At 44.8% G+C, this 24435-nt stretch overlaps 1 protein-coding gene across 1 annotated transcript in view; it reads left to right on the top strand.

The window, feature by feature from the left end:
* The window catches only part of COL4A5 (collagen type IV alpha 5 chain), a 263094-nt gene that overhangs the window by 109449 nt on the left and 129210 nt on the right, over nucleotides 1-24435 (top strand). Inside the window, exons 3-13 of the mRNA XM_069747143.1 lie at nucleotides 3089-3178; nucleotides 4397-4441; nucleotides 4648-4692; nucleotides 4775-4837; nucleotides 5412-5465; nucleotides 6770-6796; nucleotides 7771-7851; nucleotides 15075-15137; nucleotides 15716-15751; nucleotides 15832-15873; nucleotides 16014-16109. Coding sequence (XP_069603244.1) covers nucleotides 3089-3178; nucleotides 4397-4441; nucleotides 4648-4692; nucleotides 4775-4837; nucleotides 5412-5465; nucleotides 6770-6796; nucleotides 7771-7851; nucleotides 15075-15137; nucleotides 15716-15751; nucleotides 15832-15873; nucleotides 16014-16109 — 642 coding nt within the window. The remainder of the gene's footprint in view (nucleotides 1-3088; nucleotides 3179-4396; nucleotides 4442-4647; nucleotides 4693-4774; nucleotides 4838-5411; nucleotides 5466-6769; nucleotides 6797-7770; nucleotides 7852-15074; nucleotides 15138-15715; nucleotides 15752-15831; nucleotides 15874-16013; nucleotides 16110-24435) is intronic.

Genomic DNA, 24435 nt, shown 5'->3' with positions numbered 1-24435 from the left:
CCCTAAAAATAAAGGTTTTGTGAAAAATTGCTGCTAAACTTTTAACCTGTCTAACACTCTAACAAAAAGTAATTTAAAAAATATTGCTGATGTGAAGTAGACATGGGATAAATGATATTTATTCATTATTTTTATTGGTATGACCCTCTGGTTTAAGGGCATAAAAATTCAAAGTTCACAATTTGCGACTTTTTAAAACTTTTTGTCAAATTTTATGTTTTATGCATAAATAAACACAATTATTATGAACCTAAATTTATTACGGTCAAGAAGTCGAATGTGACACAAAAAATCAGATTCACTGGGATATGTTAAAGCGTTCCAGAGTTATTACCACACAGTGACACTGGTCAGATTTAAAAAAAATGTTTAGCCTGGTCAAGAAAGACTTTGTGGTTAAGGGGTTAAATACATCCGTATGGTTCCAAAAATATGGGCCTTTTCAGTTGTAACTTATTTTTATGACTTTTTTAATGGGGTGTGGCTCACAGGATCCTCAGGGGCGTGTCTTTAGGCTGCTCTGCATTATAAAAATCAGCACTAAATAAATATATAGGCCTCGTTCTCTGGGACCATATAGCGGATTCTAAAAACCCAAATACATAGAATTCTAAGAGGAGCAGCTGGAATGAAATGAGAGCAACAACTGACCACTTTTGGCCTAGTCACAGGTCCTCTTTACATCCATTTAGGAGCAAGGTGGGGGGAGGGGATGAATGGGGGCTCAGAAGAGATAACAGCTATTGGTCTGCAAAGTAATGGTATAGATTTGGAATTTCACTTTGCTGCCCTCCTTCATTTAAACAAGACACCGGATGATAGATGGTGGGAATTTTTATTCATAAATAGTATAAATCGTTGTACATTAGAAACCTACACTGGAAGGTGACATGCAACACTTAACCAAAATGACTCTAAACAACTCACAGACTACTAAGGTTGTAATTATTCTTTACATTTCATTTCTATTTCTGCAAAAAGGATCACTCTCCACTTTTGCAAAGAAACTGAAAGTGGATCAGTCATCAGATTTACAATACAAAATGCAAAGATTATGAAACAGATCTATTGGACCTGATGAGGCTGGTGTATTTATTTTGAAAATCCTAATAAAAATGGCTATATAATCCTTCATAGAAGTTTATCTCAATCTCCCCTTCAACCTTACCCTAGTCTGATGGGGGCTCCTCCCTGCTGATATCTCTCACTGCTGATTACAAGCTGCAACTGCCAAATAGGCCGGGTGGGCAGAGGCTGAATACACTTGGACTCATGAGTATTTTTTTGGATTCATTAAAGCATACCTAAACTTTTTTTTTTTTTAAAGTGATACTGCCGGACTCGGACTCTGTACCATAATTTGTTTTTCAAAATCACTCTACTAGAGGTTTTTCTGTTGACACACATCATGGTCCACCCCAAGTCTGTGTTGTGAGCTGAACTAAACTTGGCAAGGCTATCAATATGATGGCAGTGCTGCAGACAAGCAACACAGACGGGACAGCAGTGGAGACTCGTCACTGGACCTGGGAAGGGTGGGTAGAGTATCACTTTGTTTTTGTTTTTTTTAAATTTAAGGCTACGTTCACATTTGCGTTGTTGGGCGCAGCGTCGGCGACGCAACCCACAACGCATATACACAACGCAGCGTTTTGTGACGCATGCGTTGTCATAAGATAGTAAAGATACAAGTAGCGTCATCTGCGCCCTGTCTTGTGCGTCAAAATGACGCATGCGTCGTGAAACGCATTACAACGCATACCAGCGTATGTCCATGCACCCCCCATGTTAAAGATAGGGGAGCATGACGCATGCATTGGTATCCGTCGCCGACGCTGCGCCCAACAGCGCAAATGTGAACGTAGCCTTACACTTCCATTGAGGACAGAACTTTTCTGAAACCAGAAAACCCCTTTAGCCCATGTTCACATGTTGCATTTTTTTTTCAGCCGGCAAAACATGCTCTTTTGGCAGTAAAGAAGCTGCTTACAAAAAGAGGTTTTTGTCTCTTGTACATATTAATAAAGTTTAGTGGCTCCAGAAAAAACATGATTTAACATCCTTAGGTATTTGTACCAAAAACGCAGGAAAAACTGATACCTGCATTTTTTTTGCTGCGTTTTTGGATTTACTCATTATTTCCTATGGGTGAAAAAACGCTGCAAATTCGCAGAAAAAGCGCTGAAATAAGTGACATGCTGAAGTTTGAAAAAACGTAGCAGTTTTCCAAATCAGTCAGGAAAATAAAACCAATATGTGTGAGCTTCAGATTTCTGAAACCTCGTAGACTTTGCTGGTACTGTAAAATACAGCTGAAAACTTGCATTAAAAAAACACATTAAAAAAAGCTGCAAAAGTTCATTGTGTGAACATACCCTAAATGTCAGGATAATACAGCTATTTCTTGAATTTTCAAAGTAACTACACCAGTCTCATCAGGTATGAGAGATCTATTTACTAATCTATGCAGTTTGTATTGTAAAATCTGGTGACAAATCCTCTTGAGCATCCACACGTCTGACAAGATACCTCAATGTGTGACCGACCGCGCGTCCCCCATCTTATTAGCAGAAGTACATTGTCAGATCTTTCTCTGCCTTCTACCTCCCTCTCTGGATATGTCACAATCGCTTTCTCACCCTGATCGGACCTTTCAACCTACCTTCGTAACCGCATATTTCTTCATGTTAGCCATATTCTGACAGATGTAATCAGCGCCAAAATGACAAAGAAGAGATTTTAAACGTTTACATTAAAGCAGAAAATGATTCCGCTCCCCTGTCAACCAGTGTTTGGGGACCCCATGTTCAAGGGCTCTTTTACGGCTGAAGTTTTCATTCCCCAGTTTGCTCATCCCCATCCCTGCATCCGATAATGGTATGATATCATTGTGCATTAATGTCGGTTATTTACTTTACATATGTAGCAATGATGATGATGGGACAGCTATATCTGTATTTCTCATTTTCTACTGTGTCTTACGCTTTCTTTTTAAGCTTTTAAAGCCCGTAATAGAATTGCATACAGGTTACATAAAGTCATTACAGTAAAGATAAATGTTGTCTTTGTTACCTATTTGCTTTATTAGGGAGAGAGGGGACTTCCCGGTTTAGAAGGACAGCTTGGTTTACCTGGATTTCCAGGACCTGAAGGGCCACCTGGATCTCGGGGTCAAAAGGTAAGAAAAAAAGTTTGTGTTCAATATCAGCCAAATTAAAGTCAAGTAATTATCACTTTTGATTGTTCCACAATCTGATAATTAATTACAACACTTATTATACAATATACTATCCCTTATTTGCTAACACAGCTTATAGGTACTGTAGGTACAATACGTTTGTAGTCCTGAGATGCAATAATTGTTTTCACCACTAGATGGCAATAGAAACAGGCATTTTAATAACAACTTTTAAAAAATAAAGAAGCAGATAGGTAACAATTAATAAAATACTTGAAAAAGATCAGTTACATATGAATAAATCAAAAGCCAGCCTTTTTTTTTGTAAAAATGTAACACGTCTAATTTTCTATCAGCGAGTTTTACTTTGCTCTTTTGCGAATAGCTGACTGGCATCAAGGGTGCAATTACTAACTTTCCCAGTAGGTGTCAGTAAATGCACACATAGAAATGTCAGCCATGACTAAAGGTTCATTTTGTCATGTGATTTTGCTCTTGTATTCCCAGACAATCTAAAGGTACCTTCACACATAACGATATCGTTGCTTTTTGTGACGTAGCAACGATATCGTTAAGGAAATCGTTATGTGTGACAGCGACCAACGATCAGGCCCCTGCTGGGAGATCGTTGGTCGCTGAACAAAGTCCAGAACTTTATTTCGTCGCTGGACTCCTGCTGACATCGCTGGATCGGCGTGTGTGACACCGATCCAGCGATGTCTTCACTGGCTGTGAGCGTCGGTCAGCCGGAAAGCAGAGAGGTGACGTCACCGCTCTGCTTTGTTTCCGGCCGCTGTGCTCACAGCCAGTACAGGAGGAGTGCAGAGAAGCAGAGCGCCGGGGACAGACAGCGGTAGGTAAGTATGTAGTGTTTGTTTTTTTTTACTTTTACGCTGGTAACCAGGGTAAACATTGGGTTACTAAGCACGGCCCTGCGTTACCCGGTTACCCTGGTTACCCGGGGACTTCGGCATCGTTGGTCGCTGGAGAGCTGTCTGTGTGACAGCTCTCCAGCGACCAAACAGCGATGCTGCAGCGATCCGGATCGTTTTGTCGGTATCGCTGCAGCGTCGCTTAATGTGAAGGGGCCTTTAGGGTTTCTTTTTTTAGTGCAGGTTTTGCCATTCAGTTTTTTTTAATTGTAATTACACATTGCTTCACATTTTTTTTTCAGATTCCAAGTTTAATTTTAATTAATGCAATTCTCTCTGATTTTAGGGTGATGATGGCACACCAGGACCACTCGGACCCAAAGGGATAAGAGTATGTACCTTGTATAGCTGAATAATAAACTAGACTGTCTCTTTAGTTTTATATCCTATTTAATGTCATATTTATATAGAACCAACATGTGTGGTGGTATCAGATCAGAACTTACGTTGAATGAGTGAAATGAAGTTTCTTCTCTCTACCAGTTTGAAGGGAACTCAGATTTTAATTTTAATTTTTAATAAATATTTTCTTTTTAGGGACCTCCAGGACTTCCGGGATTTCCTGGTGCTCCTGGGTTGCCTGTAAGTACAACAACGTTATACTTTCCCAAATATATTTATCTAATGATAAGTATCTATTTAACCATTCAAATTGTTATTTCAGGGGTTACCTGGGCAGGATGGAGCCCCCGGACCTGCTGGGATTCCAGGATGCAATGGTACAAAGGTATGAAAGCATCTTATTTATTTGTTTACAAAAAAAAGGATTGATTGACCCTCCAAGAAGACTGTAATGTCTGTCATATGTGCTCAGTGTGACCCTCATATGTGAAGGGCACGGGGTGCCAATGTGAGAGCTGCCAATACTGTTGTTTCCAGGTGAATACAGTCAGGCTGCATGGTGCTGGGCTGTGGGCACAGGTCGCCACTACAGAACGTCGGACCCTCCTGCCACCATCATGGAGGGTGTTTCTGACAGCTTGGTCAAAAAAAGAGATACTGAGCAAACATTGTTTACTGTGTTCAGAACTTGCGTAGAAATAAATGGAGAGCGCTGGCACGTGTGTCGCCACATCTCCACTCATGGGTGGTCAGACGTCAGCCAGAATAGGGGACAGCGGGAACACCTTTTTGGAGACAGGGCCCAGAGGTGTCTTTTGAATATGCCATACATGTCGCTTGCAAAACAACCTTGTTTAATCGGCTTTTTGTTTGGGCTGTATATTTTATAAGCATCAGATGCAAAGTTACATTTTTAACATTTTATTTCAACCAATTTAACACCTTTCTTTGTTTTGTAGGGTGATCGTGGCTTTCCAGGAGGTTCAGGAATTCCAGGTTTTCAGGGTCCACAGGTAAGAGCTAAATTGTTGAATTCAAGGCACCCTACCTTGATATAAAGTGATGGAATATGGCTATAGTATGCTATATGGTCACTGGAGGTATATCGCACCTCAATGCAGCATCCTGGCCATCTTCTGTGCTGGGGAACCGCAGCTCAGCCCAGTTTAAGGCAGTTCCCTCTACAGTTTGGGGGTCTTAGTGCTGATGTCAGGGAAAAACAGTGAAGGGTCCACAATGCTGAACTAGTGCTGCAGCCCCTTTATTCTTAAGGGTCGCTATGGTTGTATCTCCATAAGTCATATGCTGGCATATTCTAGTGATATAAAGGGAATATGCATTTAAGTTGTAAGGTAAATTTATCAGCATTTTATATTTACTTTGACTCGGTTGTAACATAAAGATAAAGGAGAATTCCCACCATAGAAGGCCATGACCATTGCTAGGACAATCCCACTGTTCTGCCTCTGTGATCCCTGTGGATCTGGAGAATAGAAGCACATACAGGCTTTCCTCTTGCACAGGTCTGCTCCTGACACCCTGCTGTGCTCCTGACACCCCGCTGTGCTCCTGACACCCTGCTGTGCTCCTGACACCCTGCTGTGCTCCTGACATCCCGCTGTGCTCCTGACACCCCGCTGTGCTCCTGACACCCCGCTGTGCTCCTGACACCCCGCTGTGCTCCTGACACCCCGCTGTGCTCCTGACACCCCGCTGTGCTCCTGACACCCTGCTGTGCTCCTGACACCCTGCTGTGCTCCTGACACCCTGCTGTGCTTCTGACACCCCGCTGTGCTCCTGACACCCCGTTGTGCTCCTGACACCCTGCTGTGCTCCTGACACCCTGCTGTGCTCCTGACACCCCATTGCGCTCCTGACACCCTGCTGTGCTTCTGACACCCCGCTGTGCTCCTGACACCCCGTTGTGCTCCTGACACCCTGCTGTGCTCCTGACACCCTGCTGTGCTCCTGACACCCCATTGTGCTCCTGACACCCTGCTGTGCTCCTGACACCCTGCTGTGCTCCTGACACCCCGCTGTGCTCCTGACACCCCACTGTGCTCTTGACACCCCACTGTGCAGGGAAGGGAACTCCAGTGCAGATTCTTACTAATAACTGCATTTCCCCTACACTGTGGGGGGCCAGGAGCAAAGCTGTGCAGGTAAGTGCATAAGTGGACTATTATCAGTCAGTTACTGATGCCATATGCCAATATTATGTCATCTCTTACCATGGAAAGAAGACCTACCTAATATTCACTGAAGTCCTGCATCTTCTGTGTTTTGTCTTAATTGTGCCATTTTTATTTGTTTTCAGGGTCCCCCTGGATTACCTGGTTTAAAAGTAAGTCAGCAGATAAAATGTCTGGTTTTTATCACTAGATAAAAATACAAAAGTGTAATAGGGTTTTATCCAAATAGTGAAGATGGATCGATAGATAATAATGCTCACCTTATAGGGTTGTGTAAAACACAACCATTAGAAATGCATGGATTCCAGCTGTTGCGGCTTCCAGACAATTGTGTATGAAGTTTGCCATTGGCAATGGAAGTTTCCTGCGCTGCTGGAGAAGTGGCATGTCCCGATGGACTATGGGAGGCTGGTTTATTGTCAACGCGTTTCAGTCACTCAGAATCCTTCTTCAGGACAGGTCTTATCACTAGAAAACTCAGACTAATTAAACAATTTCAATAGAAAACCTTCAAGCTCACACATGCTGTATATACAAATTATATATGTATATTTACAGTGAATAATGACTATGCTACAACATAGAAAGTCTGAGGCTATCATTGTGTATTGTATGATGATGAAGACTTCAGTATAATTGGAGAAGTAAGAAATCAGAACAGATTGTTACCCTCTTTCTATGATCCGAGCCCCCAATGCTTTCAGTGCACTTCTTAATGGCTTCTTTTGTGTTAATAACAGGAATTAGAGCTTTGTTTGAATTCAGTGCTTTTTATGAAATGTGTCAGATGAAAGTTTGTGAGAGGTTTTAATATTTTACTGTAGTGGATGTCAAGAAGATACGTTCATTTTTGTGGTGATTTCCAATACTGTTTTTTAAGCCAATCTATTTTTTTTAAAAGAAGACTTGTTCTCTTTTGTTCTCAGAGCATATGTACCATCAGACATCCTATGTGGCTCCTATGGGGCCTTTGAAAGGGAGTTTATGGAGGCCCTGAATGTTTTTACCTTTTATCATAGGTGACCTGATTGGTGGAATTGAAAAGTTGCAGTTTATGATTCAACCACTAGATGTCAGCAGTAATCTTTCAATGCACATTTTGCTTTAACGCCATTGTTTTCCTTAGGGGGAGCCAGGAGAAATCATTGGTTTTTCTCAGCCAGGACAAAAAGGGGAACCAGGGCTACCGGGTCTCCCAGGTTTACCAGTAAGTTATTGGAGCTGGTCATTAACTGATATTTTTTCTTTGTCATAATCACTGCTCATCATAAAAACAAAAGATTTGAAACCTACCAAGTCGTGGGCAGGTATTGCAAAGTTTGTAATGTGTGCATGCTGTAAAACTACTGAACCCACATGATGAGCTTGTAAGCATGTCATTGTATTTGCACCTTCTGCTAATAATCCTACTTTTCCTGTCACCCATGACGGCACCAACGATATAAGGGTGCTGTCATGGGTTCTGTAAAAACACATTATTGGAAAGTAATATACGTGTTTTCCTGTCACCCATGACAGCACCCTTCTATTGTTGGTGCTGTCATGGGTTCCGTAAAAACACACTACCGGTAAGTAATATACATGGTGAATTAAGTAAATTTTCCTGAAATTAAGGGGAACCTGTCAGCGAGTTTTTACATATAGAAGTAGTAGTATGTCTGTTGCAGGCCCTTAAAAGTACCGTACAATAAAAATGTTGCTTTTTCTATAGAAATCCAATGAAATTGGAGGGTAGAAGCTATATGAGAATTGAGCTGGAAATGCATTGGTGTCAATGCACTGGACTGCTGCTTATGTAAAAACATGCTGACAATTCCCTTCAGGTTCCCTTTATGTGGTTCATTGGCTTCTAGTCAGTGGCAGCATCTCAGGACTTCTCACCTCAGTAAGTGAGCATGCTTCCATCTGAGATGAGGACCGGGTATACTTGCTCTTAAAATTGGGTTATGACTAAATTGTAACCAGGGTTGTCAACCGTCCACAAATTCCAGGACAGTCTGTAAAAATAGGACACTTTTTTTTGCCCTGTCTGTAAAAATAAAATTTAAGCCGTCCATGATGTTTTTGAGGCTGAAAAAACTGATACAGATTATTTTGACTGTAATTATCATTTACAGTTTACAGTGAATGCAGCTGATATCTTCATATCAGAATTCTGGGCTATAGATTATATCACTTATAATCATAATGATTTACTGTGGTTTTCCAGTGAGTCCATAAAAAATATATGCAAAAATTGCATATATGAAATTGGAATAACAAAATATTCTAAAAAATGAAAGTACTTGGCGCACAAATTGGCCATTTCATAAGAGCCCATCAGCCATGACAAGGCGTACTCCTTTAATGGGACCCTAATCATATATTCCTCTCCCGGGCTGGAAACTTACATATATTCAATGTTTGCATATTGTAGCATTTCAGAACACAGCTGTATTTTCTAGTGCTTTCTTGGTTATATTGAATAGTCATGACAGCTTGCACATGTTCACATTTGCCTTATTCAGTTTTTTGATTTTCATGATTTTTTAGAAATCTGCCCAGAAAAAAATAAAAAGCCAGGTTGTCAACCCTGACTGTAACTCTTTATGCTAAAGCTTATATATATATTATATTATATATATTGATCGAAGACTGCATTCATCCATCACTGAGTATAACTATAATCTCTATCCCTGTGATATCCTTATTTGTTATCATTACATGTATTTCCATAAAGTTGAAGTCATAAGTTAACACACGGAGGTTGGAGGTTTACATGTGGCAGTATACTAAGGCTTATCTCAAGTCCTACTTGTCTCTATGCTTGACATTATGGGAAAATCAGAAAAAGAAGTATAGATCTCCATAAGTCTGTACCTCCCTGGTGAGCAATTTCTAAACACGTGAACGTGCCACATTTATGTAAATATCACGGGACACCGCAGCCATTATACCATTTGGGAAGAAGTCTCTGTTTCCTAGAGATCAGCCAACTAAGGGGTAAAAAAAATACAGGTCAATCCAAGAACAACAGCCAACAATCGTGTGGACATTCTGGGGACAACAAAGTAATGATATCAATATTAAAATGTGATCCTACATTGACAAAACCTGAAAGGCCGCTCTGCAAGAAACAAGCCACTGTTCCAAAACTGCTGTAAAAAACCCAGATACACATTGTAACTGCACATGAGGACACAAATCTTAACTTTATGAAAATATGTCCTGGTCTGATGAACCAAAAATGGAACTGTTTGGCCATACATCATTATGTATGGAGGAAAAAGTGGGAGCCTTTTGAATCCAAAATTCCAGCAACTTGTTGTGAAGAGCTACTTGAAACGTTTGACCTTAAATAGGCAGAATTTTCATGACTAAAGTTTACAAAATTAGGTCACTTGTGTGGGGGTTTCCACTGCTTAGGCACATCAAGGGTTGTCCAAACACAACATGGCATCCGCTCTCGATTCCAGCCAATTTTGCGTTCAAAAAGTCAAGCGATGCTCCTTCTCTTCCACACCCTTCCGTGCGCCCAAAAAGCAGTTTTCCCCCACTATGGGGTATCAATGTTCTCAGGAGAAATTGCACAACAAATTTTGAGTCAATTTTCTCCTGGTACCCTTGTGAAAATAATGTAGATTTTTTGTGAAAAAAGTTAAACGTTCATTTTTTCCTTTCACATTGCTTCAGTTCTCGTGAAGCACCTGAAGGGTAAATAATCTTCTTGATTGTGGTTTTGGGGACTTTGAAGAGTGCAGTGTTTAGAGTGGTGTCACTTATTGGGTTTCTGTCATATGGATCCCTCAAAATCACTCAAATGTGGTGTAAAAGAGTAAATAGCGGCTGACAGCACTCTACATCGGGGCGCCCGTTCACCATCCAGGGAACCGTCCCGGATCCAATGTAGTCAGAGAAACGTAGAAAGAACAGCGCTCCATCCGGGTGTAGAATTTCTTAGAACAAATTTATTAAAGCCATAATCAAGCAACGTTTCGACCGGTATACGGTCTTTGTCAAGCATAAAACACAACAGGGGCAGCCATCTTAAATAGCAAGGGTGCCACACAGTGCACCAATCACCATCGATCACCTCCCCCACATATAATACATAACATCTAGAAAAAACAGACATCAATATTCAATATCTACATGTATCACAAATGAACCATCTTATAATATAAAAAACACCACAAAACGCCGTACAGATGCAGAGTTACTCCCATATTCATCCTGGATTCATACGGTGTTCTTTCCTGTATATCCGTTTCCATAGGGACACTCAGCCAATCATAGGATCCGTTGTCGATGTGTCCATGTCTCCAGGGGCGATCAACCAATAATGTCCTCCGATCTATGCAGTCTCACAGAGGTCACCCAACCCAGCGCCAGTCATTGGGGCAATATCCTATCCAGGTCAATCAACTCACCAAACAGAGCGCATAGATCCGCGCAGCCGCACAGGCAATGAATAGGACACCGCTCACGGCCGTGACCGCGATCCGCCCACCACGCATACCGCGCGTGCGCAACACAGGCACCCAGAACCCAAGTGCCGCATGTATGCGCAGGCGCGCCACACCGATGTTCGGACACCGCCACAGATCCGAAGACGCCGCCCCCTCATATGTCCTGAGAGCGCAACGGCCACCAAGTGTGCGGACTGCCAGCAGGAACATAGAAGGCACTAGTAGTGATGCGCTAATGCATCACTATCAGGGTGATCTACACACGAGTCCTCGATCTGTAAATCAAATACAAAAAGCACAACCCACATATAGGACACTAAAAAAGCCCCCCTCATATATAACGATCAAAACAGAGGTAACATATGAACAACACTACCACAGAACATATGGAGAACCCCATCCGTCCCATCACATAAAAGCATCATATCAATAGATTTGCACGGCTACACATGTGAAAAAAACCACCAAACCATATAGACACTGAGGCAATCAAATAGCACAACGGAGACAGGAATAGCTATAAATATCCATTCATTCATATTTCTCACAAAGGAAATCCTTCCGATACTAGAAGATCCATCTCCATCACCCTATGATCGTCCCAGTGTCTACAAAATATAAATAAAATCATAACATAAAAAATGTCAAATAAACAAATGTCTATTAAAAGCAAACATCTACTGACGAATACCCTGCACAAGGGAATAGAACCAGATTAAACACAAGATAACAGATTGAAATCCAAATTTAAACCCTTAGGCTGTAACGTACCCAATGTGTAAATCCATCTCATCTCTTTTTTCTTTAATATTTGCACCCTATCACCACCTCTCCTTAACACGGGGACACTATCAATGACCCGGAAGCGAAGTTGATTCACAGAGTGTCTCATTTCCATAAAATGCTTAGGGATTGGTAAGTCTGTTAGGCCTGTTCTGATCGTACTTTTATGCTTGCTAATACGAATTTTGACTGCTGTAGTTGTCTCGCCAATATACGCCAGGCCACATGGGCAAACAATCATGTATATTACATAACTGGACAAGCAAGTATACCTTTCTTTCAAACTGATTTTTTTACCAGTATGAGGGTGATGAAAAACATCACCTTTCAGCATGTTGTTGCAACAGGCACAACCCAGACACGGAAAATTACCGAGCCTGGTTGTGCCCAAAAGTTGTTGTACCGGGGTTCTCTCAGATCCGACATCAGACCTTACTAATTTGTCCTTTAGATTCCGCCCCCTTCTGAACGACATCATCGGTGGTGACCTAAAGCCATCAATGGCCGGCAGGCCACGTTGGAGAAACGACCAGTGTTTTTTCAAGACCCATCCAATCTGGTTACTGGCAGAGTTATAAGTAGACACAAAGGGGATGCGCACATCAGGTGGTCTACTAAGTGGTTTCTTACCGATCCCGTCTCGTGCTATACCGCGGGCCTTAATCCTAAACCCATCCACCACCGTCCTTGGGTATCCCCTTTGTAAAAATTTTTTACACATCTCCTCCAGTCTTTGGTCGACTTTCTCCTCATCAGACACGATGCGTCTAACACGTATGAGTTGACTCCATGGCAGAGAACCCACCATTCTCCTAGGGTGATTACTATCAAACAATAAAAGGCTATTCCTATCAGTCCCCTTGATGTAAATGTCAGTCCTCAACATGCCTCCCTCTTTATAGACCAAGGTGTCCAAAAACTGTATCTGAGTGACAGAATGGGTAAGGGTAAACTGCAATTCGGGGTACACACTGTTGATCTCCCCCCAAAATTCCTCCAGTTCTTTCAACTCCCCATCCCATACAACAAAAATATCATCAATGTAACGCCACCAGGCTCTGACGTGGCGCCAGAAGATGGAATTGTACACGAACCTGTCCTCGAATACCGCCATATAGATGTTAGCATAAGTAGGGGCCACATTGGACCCCATGGCGGTACCCCTAAGCTGCTGGAAATATTCATCACCGAAGAGGAAAAAATTCCTCCTCAGGATGAACTCCAGCAGCGTGAGGACAAGCCGTGCACACTCCGGGGCCACGTCAGAGCCCGATAGCGCACTAGACACTGCTTCTAGCCCCTTCTCATGCTCAATGGACGTATACAATGACGTCACATCGAACGAGGCCAGGATAGTAGAATCAGAAACCGTTACATCACGGATTTTATCAAGAAAATCACTCGTATCTCGGATAAATGACTTAGTTCTTACAGCAAACGGTCGTAATACCTTATCCAAAAAAATCGCCGTTTTGTTGAATAATGAACCCCTACCGGATACTATAGGCCTGCCGGGTGGGTTATTTAGATCTTTATGGATCTTCGGTAATAATCTTCGGTAATATATATATCACGGGCACTATAGGTGCATCAACAATCAAGTATTCTGACAACTTGTGGTCAATGAGTCCCATAGCAAGGGAATCACTGACCACAAGTTGTAATTCTCTCTGAAGACAAGGAGTAGGGTTAGATGATAATCTCTCATACACCAAATGGTCATTCAATTGCCTACGAATTTCCGCCTTATATTTGCTAGTATCCATAACCACCACCGCTCCGCCCTTATCGGCCGGTTTAATGGTTAATGCGGTGTTCTTTGCTAATTTCTCAAGAGTCGACTTCTCCAGCAATGTATGGAGGAAAAAGTGGGAGCCTTTTGAATCCAAAATTCCAGCAACTTGTTGTGAAGAGCTACTTGAAACGTTTGACCTTAAATAGGCAGAATTTTCATGACTAAAGTTTACAAAATTAGGTCACTTGTGTGGGGGTTTCCACTGCTTAGGCACATCAAGGGTTGTCCAAACACAACATGGCATCCGCTCTCGATTCCAGCCAATTTTGCGTTCAAAAAGTCAAGCGATGCTCCTTCTCTTCCACACCCTTCCGTGCGCCCAAAAAGCAGTTTTCCCCCACTATGGGGTATCAATGTTCTCAGGAGAAATTGCACAACAAATTTTGAGTCAATTTTCTCCTGGTACCCTTGTGAAAATAACATAGATTTTTTGTGAAAAAAGTTAAACGTTCATTTTTTCCTTTCACATTGCTTCAGTTCTCGTGAAGCACCTGAAGGGTAAATAATCTTCTTGATTGTGGTTTTGGGGACTTTGAAGAGTGCAGTGTTTAGAGTGGTGTCACTTATTGGGTTTCTGTCATATGGATCCCTCAAAATCACTCAAATGTGGTGTAGTCCCTAAACAAAATGGTTTTGAAAATTTTGTTTGAAAAATATGAAATTGCCGGTCATCTTTTAACTAAAAAAAAATCATGTTTCAAACATGGTGCTGATTTAAAGTAAACATGTGGGAAATATTATTTGTTTTAAAGGCATAAAAATTAAAATTTTGAAAATTACAAAGTTTTCTCCAAATTTCAGATTTTTTTCACAAATAAACGCAAGTCATATCAAACAAATTTTACCGCTATCGTGAAGTACAATATGTCACGATGAAACAGTCTCCAAATCCATTGGATCCATTGAAGCGTTCCAGACCTATAACCTCATAAAGTGACAGTGGTCATAATTGTAAAATTTGACCTAGTCATGAAGGTGAAAACAGACTTGGGGGGGGGGGGGGGGGTGAAGGGGTTAAAGAGCTTGAAATGAGTTGGTTACAGTCCTAGGAGACCTCATAGCATCATGCACATCTTTTCAGGGTAATTGAAGTATATGAAATTTTCCGCAAATTGAATTCCTGGGAAACATTTCAGCGAAACTGATGAATTTCAAAAGATTCGCTAATCTCTTCTAGTAATTTTTCATATGTCATCCTTCCTATAAACATGACTTGGAATTGCTACACTTTAATGCATGCGTATTTCAAGAAGCACATGTACTGTAAAATGCCATTAATGTGTTAATGCTATGAACAGATGACAAGGAACCTAATAAGACAAGTAGAGACTTCCATAAATGAGCTGTAATGAGAGTTATGGTTACTTGCGCTCCCTATGAAGTAATGTCTGTATTTCTATACAGGGTCTACTTGGTCCCCAAGGAGTTCAGGGTCCAGTTGGGCGTCCGGGATCTGCAGGGTTACCGGTACAGTATGATTAGTGGATTCAATAAAAATCATTTGTTTTGCATTGCTTAGCCGTAAATCTTTGACTTGTTTCAATGTAAGCCTTGGCACATCCAAAATACTGAAAACTGTGAAAAAAACCCCAGAAACCCTGATACATTACGGTTCTAATACGTGTTCTTTCTTGTGTGTGAATTGTTAGTACAAGTACATATTTTCTAGTATTATTCATTGTACCATCTTCCCTTGCACAGTATTTTTCTGCATGGTGGATTCAGTTTTCAGTTGCCCATTATGGGATATTTTTACTGTATGTTGTTAAAGATTATCAGAAATAATCATACCATGTAAAATTGAAAAATACATTTTTAAAATCATTATTGAGCATACAGTTTTTTCTTCTGGGTAACGACATCATACCTTATGCATCTAGATTTCTTTACCTCCTCTTTCATTTTATACATTATTTTTACATTTAATAGATCTATTTGTTCTAGCATGTAACCAGATAATACCCTGATAAAAGTAGGCTAATATAATTTTTCATGGCAGGCATGTCATTTGGTTTAGAGTAATATGTATTATGGATTTTTTTCAGGGACCTCCAGGACCACCTGGATTTCCAGGAGCAAAGGTGGGAACCATCCAGTTTCCTTTTAAGTAGCTGTTTATTGTACATGGTGTTATTAACTATTTTAAATTTGATTTAATTAGGGTAACATGGGCTTAAATTTCCAAGGTTCAAAAGGAGAAAAGGTATGTAAGCCAGTATGTTGTGCTAATGCTGCAGGATGCTCTACATTTTTGTTTTCCTTTTATTGTTAGAAATTTTCAGCCCTGAAATGTAGTCACCATTTTTACCTACATACTAGTACTATAATAGCCTTGTTTCTTAGGGTGACCCAGGTCTTCAAGGACCCCCCGGCCCTCCAGGCCAGTCAACGGAACAAACCCAACCAAAAGGCGAAAGTGAAGTCCTAAAAGGAGAGAAGGTTGGCATATAAATAATTACATAATAATTGTAAGATCCTTTTATTTGACATTTGGTTGCTGAACGTAGACATGTATACGTCAGTATATGTGATCACACACTGTCCGGTTACAGGAGGAAGGCTTGTATAGACATATTCATTAATGAGTGTGACCGTGAACTGTGAGCCCTGCATGTGGTGGAGAAGAGAGCTGATGGCTGCCTACTCCACCATTCAGCATATGCGTCTGAGACTGCACCCAGCAGGTGACATTATGACACTAGATCGCACACTAGCTTACACTATAATACAGTGCAAGAAAGATGCACATTTCTTTATCGCCTCTCATTGGGGGACACAGGAACCATGGGTGTATGCTGCTGCCACTAGGAGGCTGACACTATGCAAATAACAAAATTAGCTCCTCCTCTGCAGTGTACACCCCACCGACTGGCATTAAACTCTTCAGTTTAGCTTAGTGTCAGTAGGAGGTGGACACGGGTCTTTCATTAGACCCTTATCTACCTCAATGTGCGTCGTTTCTTTTCAGGTTTTTTCCGGAGGGATACAGGGTGAGCAGTCACACCTGTATTCCCACAATGCGGACTATGAGTACGGCGTGTACTGCCACCCCGTATCCTCATAGATCCCTCTCCAGGACCAAGATCCTAGCACAGAAGCGTGCTCAGAAGTCCGGTCCTGGCTCCGTCCCCCACCCACTCGCCTACCAGAGCCTGTCGGTTGGAGGAGACGAGGACGTCCATCACAGCTCCGTGGACGTCTCATTCCCCTCAGGTTAGTAACGGCGTGGGATGTTTAGGTGAGTATTTCCCCTCCATTCCCCCGGGATCTTTTCTCCAGATGTCCCCCTGTCCTCCCTCATGGCGTTTATTTTAGAGGGATCCCAGGGACAGCCATAAGCCTTCTTCCTTAGCGGCCGCAGTTCTCTCCCTGCAGCAGCACAGCTCCAGCGCCGCGATTCTCCGGCGCCGCGAATTTCCGGCGGCGCCGGCCTCTAAGTTAGGTCCCGGCTTCTGCCGGGGCCTACTTCTGGCGCCGCGACCCCGCCAGTTCCGTTTTCCCGGACAGCCTTGGCAGGCTGCCGCTCTTCTCAGTCCCTGCGGCGCACTGCTCCGGCGCCGCGGTTCCCTTCTCCGGCGGCGCCGGTCTCTAATTTAGGTCCCGGCTTAGGCCGGGGCCTACTTCCGGTTTCTCGGCTCCTCACTTCCGGTTCTGCGGGCGGGCTTTTTTCCCCGCCCGACATACTGCGCCCTGCCCACCGGCGCCTCTGCGTCTGGCTCCACCCCCTTCCTCGTAGGTCCCTCGGCCGGTGTGCACCGCTTCTCACAGCAGCAGCCGCCCTCGCAGTGCCTCACGCAGGGCGCCACGCTTCTTCACTCGCATCTTCTGTGGCTCAGCATTGCAGAATCAGCACCTCAGGGAAGTTCTCCGCCGAGGACAAGTGGGACATCTTCCAGGACCGGGTCCGTGAGTAGCTGCACTGCAGACTGACACCCCCCTCTGCCCACTGTCCCCTAACCCACTGGCATCTTCAGGGTCCCTAAAAATGTCTACCTCTAAAGGGGGCCGCTCTCGTCCCCCTACCTCTTCATCTTCTGCCTTAGTCACGTACTTTGCATGTTCGTCCTGTAACAGCAAACTTCCCTCAGGTCAGTCCTCCCCGCTGTGTCAGTCCTGCAGCAACCCGATTGTTCCCACCGCCCAGGATCCCCCGGCTGTTCCGCCCGAGAGTGATCCCCCCATCCCAGGCTGGGCCGCCTCTCTGTCACAATCGGTGGCCGATTTAACACGGGTATCTCAAACTCTAGTGTCCGCGCTGGATCGGTTACCCCTGCAGACCCCTGCAGTGGCCAGCGGGTCGCAGGAACCGCCGCCCGAGCCCTCCTTGATAAGCCACAAAAGGTCCAGACAGGAACGTCGGTCTGAGTCCTCTTCGCGCTCCATCTCGCCGCTCGGCCCTCCCCCGCGGTTGGTGTCCCACCGATCCTCCTCCCCTGAGTCAGGCGAGGCATTATCTGATGCGCCTTCGGAGGATACTTCGGAGCTGGATCCTAACCAAATCGCCACCATGAGTGAGACAGTCCAGAACCTCATTGGGGCAATAAACCAAACATGTGGCATCAAGGATCCCTCTACGGAACCCGCAGATCAGGCGGTTTCGTTCAGACGGGCCAAACCACCTTCAAAATTTTTCGCTCCTCATCCTGAATTCGAGGAAATCGTGTCCAGAGAGAGAGAGAACCCCACTAGGCGTTTTGAGAGGGGAAAACGCCTGGGTGTGTTATATCCTTTTCCTCCAGAACTTACCGCCAATTGGACGGCCTCTCCCTCGGTGGACCCCCCTGTTTCCAGGCTGTCCACCAACACGGTGCTTCCTCTGTCCGGCGGAGCATCTCTGAAGGATTCTAACGATAGAGTTATAGAATCCTTCGCGAAATCTGCTTTTGAAGTGGCTTCAGCGGCTCTATGTCCAGCTTTTGCGTCCACTTGGGCTTCAAAATCCATTTCAAAATGGGCCAAGGATCTTCGGCGAGGTATCCTGGATGGACCAAATAATTAAGGACGCCACCGGGGGTACAAGTTCTCTTCTCCCCCAGGCTAAGCCTCGTCGCCCTCATCCTAGACGACAGTTTCGTTCTTTTCGGCCTTTTCGTCGCTTCGCTGCGTCAAACTCCTTTTCCCAGCAGCAACAGAGGCCACAGGCACGTCAAGAGAAGAAGGCGGTGTCCTTTAGGCCCACTCCGTCCTGGCGTCCTCGTTTCTCCCAGGGTAGATCCTCCAGGCCCAGGACTGGAAGATCCACCTCGGCATGACTCTCGGCAAGACTCCAGCCCAACTCCCAGATTGGGCGGCCGTCTTCTCCTTTTCAGGGACGTCTGGTTTTCCGCAGTAGAGGACGCATGGGTCAGGGAAGTTGTATCCTCGGGATACAAAATAGAGTTTGCTTCCCGACCTCGGGATCGTTTCTTCCAATCCCGTCCTCCAAGAGACCCCGCTCTAGTTCCGGGCTTCTTCTCAGCCATCGCTTCTCTGCTCAAATCCGGGGTAATCGTTCCCGTCCCAGAAAAAGAACGCTTCACGGGTTTCTACTCTAATCTTTTTGTGGTACCGAAAAAAGACGGCAAAGTTCGCCCCATTCTGGACCTCAAATTGCTGAACAGGAGAGTTCGCCTGAGACACTTCAGGATGGAATCCCTTCGTTCAGTAATTGCTTCCATGGAGGCTCAGGAGTTTCTATGCTCAATAGATATCCAGGACGCCTACCTCCATGTCCCGATATTTCCCGGACATTACCGTTTCCTGCGCTTTGCAGTGCAACGAGATCATTTTCAGTTCGTCGCCCTGCCGTTCGGTCTCGCAACCGCGCCAAGAGTGTTCACGAAAATCATGGCGGCGCTGATGGCCATCTTGAGAGTCAGAGGCCTGGTCCTATTTCCATATCTCGACGACATCCTCATCAAGGCTCCTTCCTTCGCTCAGGCCCACGAAAGCCTGTCCATTGTTCTCGACACCTTAGCCCGTTTCGGGTGGCTGGTAAACCGGAAGAAGTCCTGCCTTATTCCTTCTCAGCGCATCATCTTTCTGGGCATGCTCTTCGATACTCGTCAGAGCAGAGTCTTCCTTCCCACAGACAAGAGATCCACTCTCTGTCAGGACATACGCTTGCTCCAGGGTCCTCGACCTCCCTCCCTCCGTTCGGCCATGAAGGTTCTGGGGAGGATGGTAGCTACATTGGAAGCGATTCCCTTCGCCCAATTCCATTCGCGACCCCTTCAGCAAGCCATTCTGTCTCAGTGGGACAGGTCGGTCTTCTCCCTGGATCGACCGATCAAACTCTCCTTTCGGGTCAGGCGGTCTCTCAACTGGTGGCTGACGTCACCTCTCATCTCCCAGGGCAGGTCCTTCCTTCCAGTTCACTGGCAGGTGGTGACAACGGACGCCAGCCTGCTCGGCTGGGGTGCGGTTTTTCGCCACCTGACGGTCCAGGGCCGCTGGTCGCTGCAGGAGTCATCTCTGCCGATCAACGTCCTCGAAATTCGGGCCATCTTCCTGTCCCTCCGCCACTGGGAAAGGATTCTCAGGGGCCTTCCAGTCCGGATCCAGACGGACAACGCCACGGCTGTGGCATATGTCAACCATCAGGGGGGGACTCGGAGCTCCTTGGCCCTTGCCGAGGTATCCAAGATCCTCCTTTGGGCAGAGGCAACGGTTCCGGTGATATCCGCGGTGCATATCCCCGGCGTGGAAAACTGGGCCGCCGACTTCCTCAGCCGCGAGGGCCTCGCGGCAGGGGAATGGTCCTTACATCCGGAGGTCTTCCATCAGATTTGTCTTCGATGGGGAACTCCGGATGTGGATCTCACGGCGTCCCGAGTCAACAGGAAGGTTCCGCAGTTCGTCTCCAGGTCCCGCGATCCTCTCGCAGTGGGCGTCGATGCTCTGGCCATTCCTTGGTCACAGTTCAAGCTGCCTTACCTGTTCCCACCCCTTCCATTACTTCCCAAACTGTTGAAGAAGATCAAAGCGGAAGGGGTGCCGGTCATCCTGATCGCCCCGGATTGGCCCAGGAGAGCTTGGTTCGCGGAGCTCGTCAACCTTCTCGCGGACGCTCCCTGGTTCCTTCCAGACAGGCCCGATCTGCTGTCTCAGGGTCCGATCTGCCACCCGAATTCTCGGTCGCTCAGTTTAACGGCGTGGCTGTTGAGACCGCGGTTCTGAGAGCGTCTGGCCTTTCGGACCGGGTGATTCACACCATGATTCAGGCTCGGAAGCCTTCGTCTTCCAGGATCTACTACCGCACCTGGAAGGCCTACTTCCGGTGGTGCGAGTCCAACCGCCTTCCGCCTATGGTTTTTTCCCTGCCTTCTCTTTTGGCCTTCCTTCAGGCAGGACTGGATTCGGGCCTGGCTCTTAGTTCTCTGAAGGGTCAGGTCTCTGCGCTTTCCATCCTCTTTCAGAAGACCTTGGCCTCTCGGCCACAGGTTAAGACCTTCTTTCAGGGGGTAGCCCACGCCGTCCCGCCGTACAGGGCCCCTGTGGAGGCATGGGACCTAAACCTGGTACTGGACGTTCTGAAGGTTTCTCCCTTTGAACCTCTTAGGGAGATTCCTCTATCAGTTTTATCATGGAAGGTAGCCTTTCTTGTGGCCATCACGTCCATTCGCCGCGTTTCCGAGCTGGCGGCCCTGTCTTGCCGTCCTCCGTTTTTGGTCATTCACCAGGACAAGGTGGTCTTCCGGCCCCCACCTTCTTTTCTTCCTAAGGTGGTTTCCACCTTCCACCTCAACGAGGACATCGTTCTACCTTCCTTTTGTCCAGCTCCGACTCATCCTCTGGAGCGATCATTGAACAAGCTGGATCTTGTCAGGGCTGTGAGGATCTATATGGACAGAACGTCCACTTTCCGGAAGACGGATTCCTTTTTCGTCATTCCTGATGGCACGCGCAGAGGCCAGCCGGCTTCTAAAGCGACTATTGCTCGATGGATCAGAATGGCAATCTTGGAGGCTTACCGGGTCAAGAACAGAGTGCCCCCTCCTGGGATTAAGGCTCACTCTACCCGGACAGTCGGCGCCTCCTGGGCGGTGCACCACAGGGCTTCCACCCTACAGCTGTGCAAAGCGGCAACTTGGTCTTCCATCCACACGTTCGCCAAATTTTACAAGGTCCATACCTACGCATCGGCGGACGCCAGCCTAGGCAGAAGGATCCTGCAGGCGGCAGTGGTGAGTCCTCTGACCTGATGGAAGTCTGTTTTTCCCGCCCTTGGGACTGCTTTGGGACGTCCCATGGTTCCTGTGTCCCCCAATGAGAGGCGATAAAGAAAACAGGATTTTTGGTTGCTTACCGTAAAATCTGTTTCTTGAAGCCTCCATTGGGGGACACAGCACCCTCCCAATGTTTTTGTTATATGTTCTCTGACTGTTCTCACGTTTACAGTTCTCAAGTTTGTGGTTATGGTTTTTCAACCTTGTTCTTTCTCCTACTGCTTTCTCACTAACTGAAGAGTTTAATGCCAGTCGGTGGGGTGTACACTGCAGAGGAGGAGCTAATTTTGTTATTTGCATAGTGTCAGCCTCCTAGTGGCAGCAGCATACACCCATGGTTCCTGTGTCCCCCAATGGAGGCTTCAAGAAACAGATTTTACGGTAAGCAACCAAAAATCCTGTTTTTCCCTTCAACCAACTGTTCATGTATCACCGAATTTCCATTAAAAAGGGAAAAAGACAGAAAAAGCAAAAGCCTGCAGAGAGGTTCTGTGTTTAAAGTAAAAGTGAAGGTTCTGTGGTTGAAGTAAAAGTGAAGGTTCTGTGGTTGAAGTGAAAATTTCCATCTTTATTATTGGGGGGGCTCTGTTTGTTATTTTACATGCATTTGTGGACCAAATTTGTTAATGTAGAAAACTCACTTTAACTCATATTATCCTTTATTGGTTATCATTTATTGATATGATAAGACATATCTTAGTGATTGTTGAGCATTTGGACACTGAAACTCCCAGAATGGAGCCGAGACTGAGCATGTGTAACTTTGCTTTATTCCTATGGAACGGTCAAAGATACACGAGGACAGAAGACAGTTAGATGCACCCCCACTCCATTCATTCTCTATGGGACTGCTAGCGCTAGCGGAGCGCTGCACTCGGCTGTCTTCAGGAGTCACATAAAGAATAAAGTCACATATCTGACCTCTGCTCTATACATTGAGGTTTCTGCAGAGCCCCATTCTCGGGATTGCAGAGGTCTTGGTGGTCAGGTGCTCTACAATCAATAGTGTTATCACTAGTGATGAGGGAGTATGCTCCTTACCCGAGTTTCTCCGACCATGCTCGGGTGGTCTACGAGTATTCCGGCGTGCTCGGAGATTTAGTTTATGTTGAAGCAGCTGCTAGACAGCTTGAATACATGCAGGGTGCCTGTTTGTTAAGCAACCCCCACATTTATTCAAGCTGTCTAGCAGCCGCAAATCATGCAGCTGCGTCGACATAAACTAAATCTCCGAGCACTCTGAAATACTCTGAGAATACCCGAGCATGCTCGGAGAAACTCGGGTAACGAGCACACTCGCTCTTCACCACTTATCACATATCCTTTTAATAGGAGATAAGTAAAAAATTTGGTAAAAATCCCTTATGTGTCATATTTAGTAGAACCATATCTAATATATAAAGAACCTGTCAGGTGATTCCACAAGCAGCATGAATCAGTAGTGGGCCCCCACAAATTACAAGTATCTGTTTAAGCCCCTTTCAAACGTCCATATAAAACATGTACGTGAAAAAACGGTACTGGTTTCATCAATATTTTCCATAATTGTGAAATCCGTGTGTCCGTGTTTACCATCAGTGTTTTTCTGGTACGGTAAAATAAAGAATGAAATTACAAAGCGTCTCCTATACTGTTATGTTAAACATGTATAGCGCATGGATGACACCAGTGCCGTCTGTGTGCTCCAAGTGTTTTACATGGACCCATATACTTGTATTGGCCCCTCTCCTCCATGCTGCCGGTACGCACATGTCTCCGTGTGGTTCACACAGAGTACGAGAAAAAATGTATGCCACATATAATGCAGACACGGACATGTGAAGGGGGCCTAAAACAGGAGTCAGAAAAGTGTAGACTAGTCACAGGGATGGTCCATGCCTTCAGGTAGTGATGCTGACTGTGAACAGTTAGTGAGGATGACGTAAAGTGCTATAGAACGTATTGGCGCTATTAAAGCGTGTACAGGGTTGGCCATTTATATGGATACACCTGGGTGGACCATTTATAAAGTTGGATCAAAAATGGCCGACTTTAAAATGGCCGCCATGCTCACCACCCATCTTGAAAAGTTTTCCCCCTCCCATATAACTAATGTGTCACAAACAGGAAGTTGATATCAACAACCATTCCCATTTTATTTAGGTGTACCCATATACATGGCCCACCCAGGTGTATCCATATAAATAGCCCACCCTATATAATAAATAAATATTGTTTTCGGTCCAACATTAAGTGGAAGAGGCCCTGCTGGAGTGCACAGTGGAGGATAGGGGCTTTATAGGGGCAGCAAAGTATGTGACTGAAGCTTTGTAGGGATGACAAAGTGAGAGAAGAAACAGAATCAACCATAAAATAGAAACATTCCACTAACGCTGGTAACAGTTAGCAGCACTAATGCCTGATGGCAGCACAGTTTATTTCATGGGATTTCCAGTTTTTTTTATGCATGTAAACTGTATTGGGGTATGCTAATATCAGTCATCATTGAGGTATGCAGCATCAGTCATCTACCTAGTAATATATGGGAGTTTTATGTGTACTACATACGCTGTTTAGGG

Source organism: Ranitomeya imitator, chromosome 2 (assembly GCF_032444005.1).
Source record: "Ranitomeya imitator isolate aRanImi1 chromosome 2, aRanImi1.pri, whole genome shotgun sequence".
NCBI lineage: Eukaryota > Metazoa > Chordata > Amphibia > Anura > Dendrobatidae > Ranitomeya > Ranitomeya imitator.
This window is presented reverse-complemented; position numbering and strand designations above follow the sequence as displayed.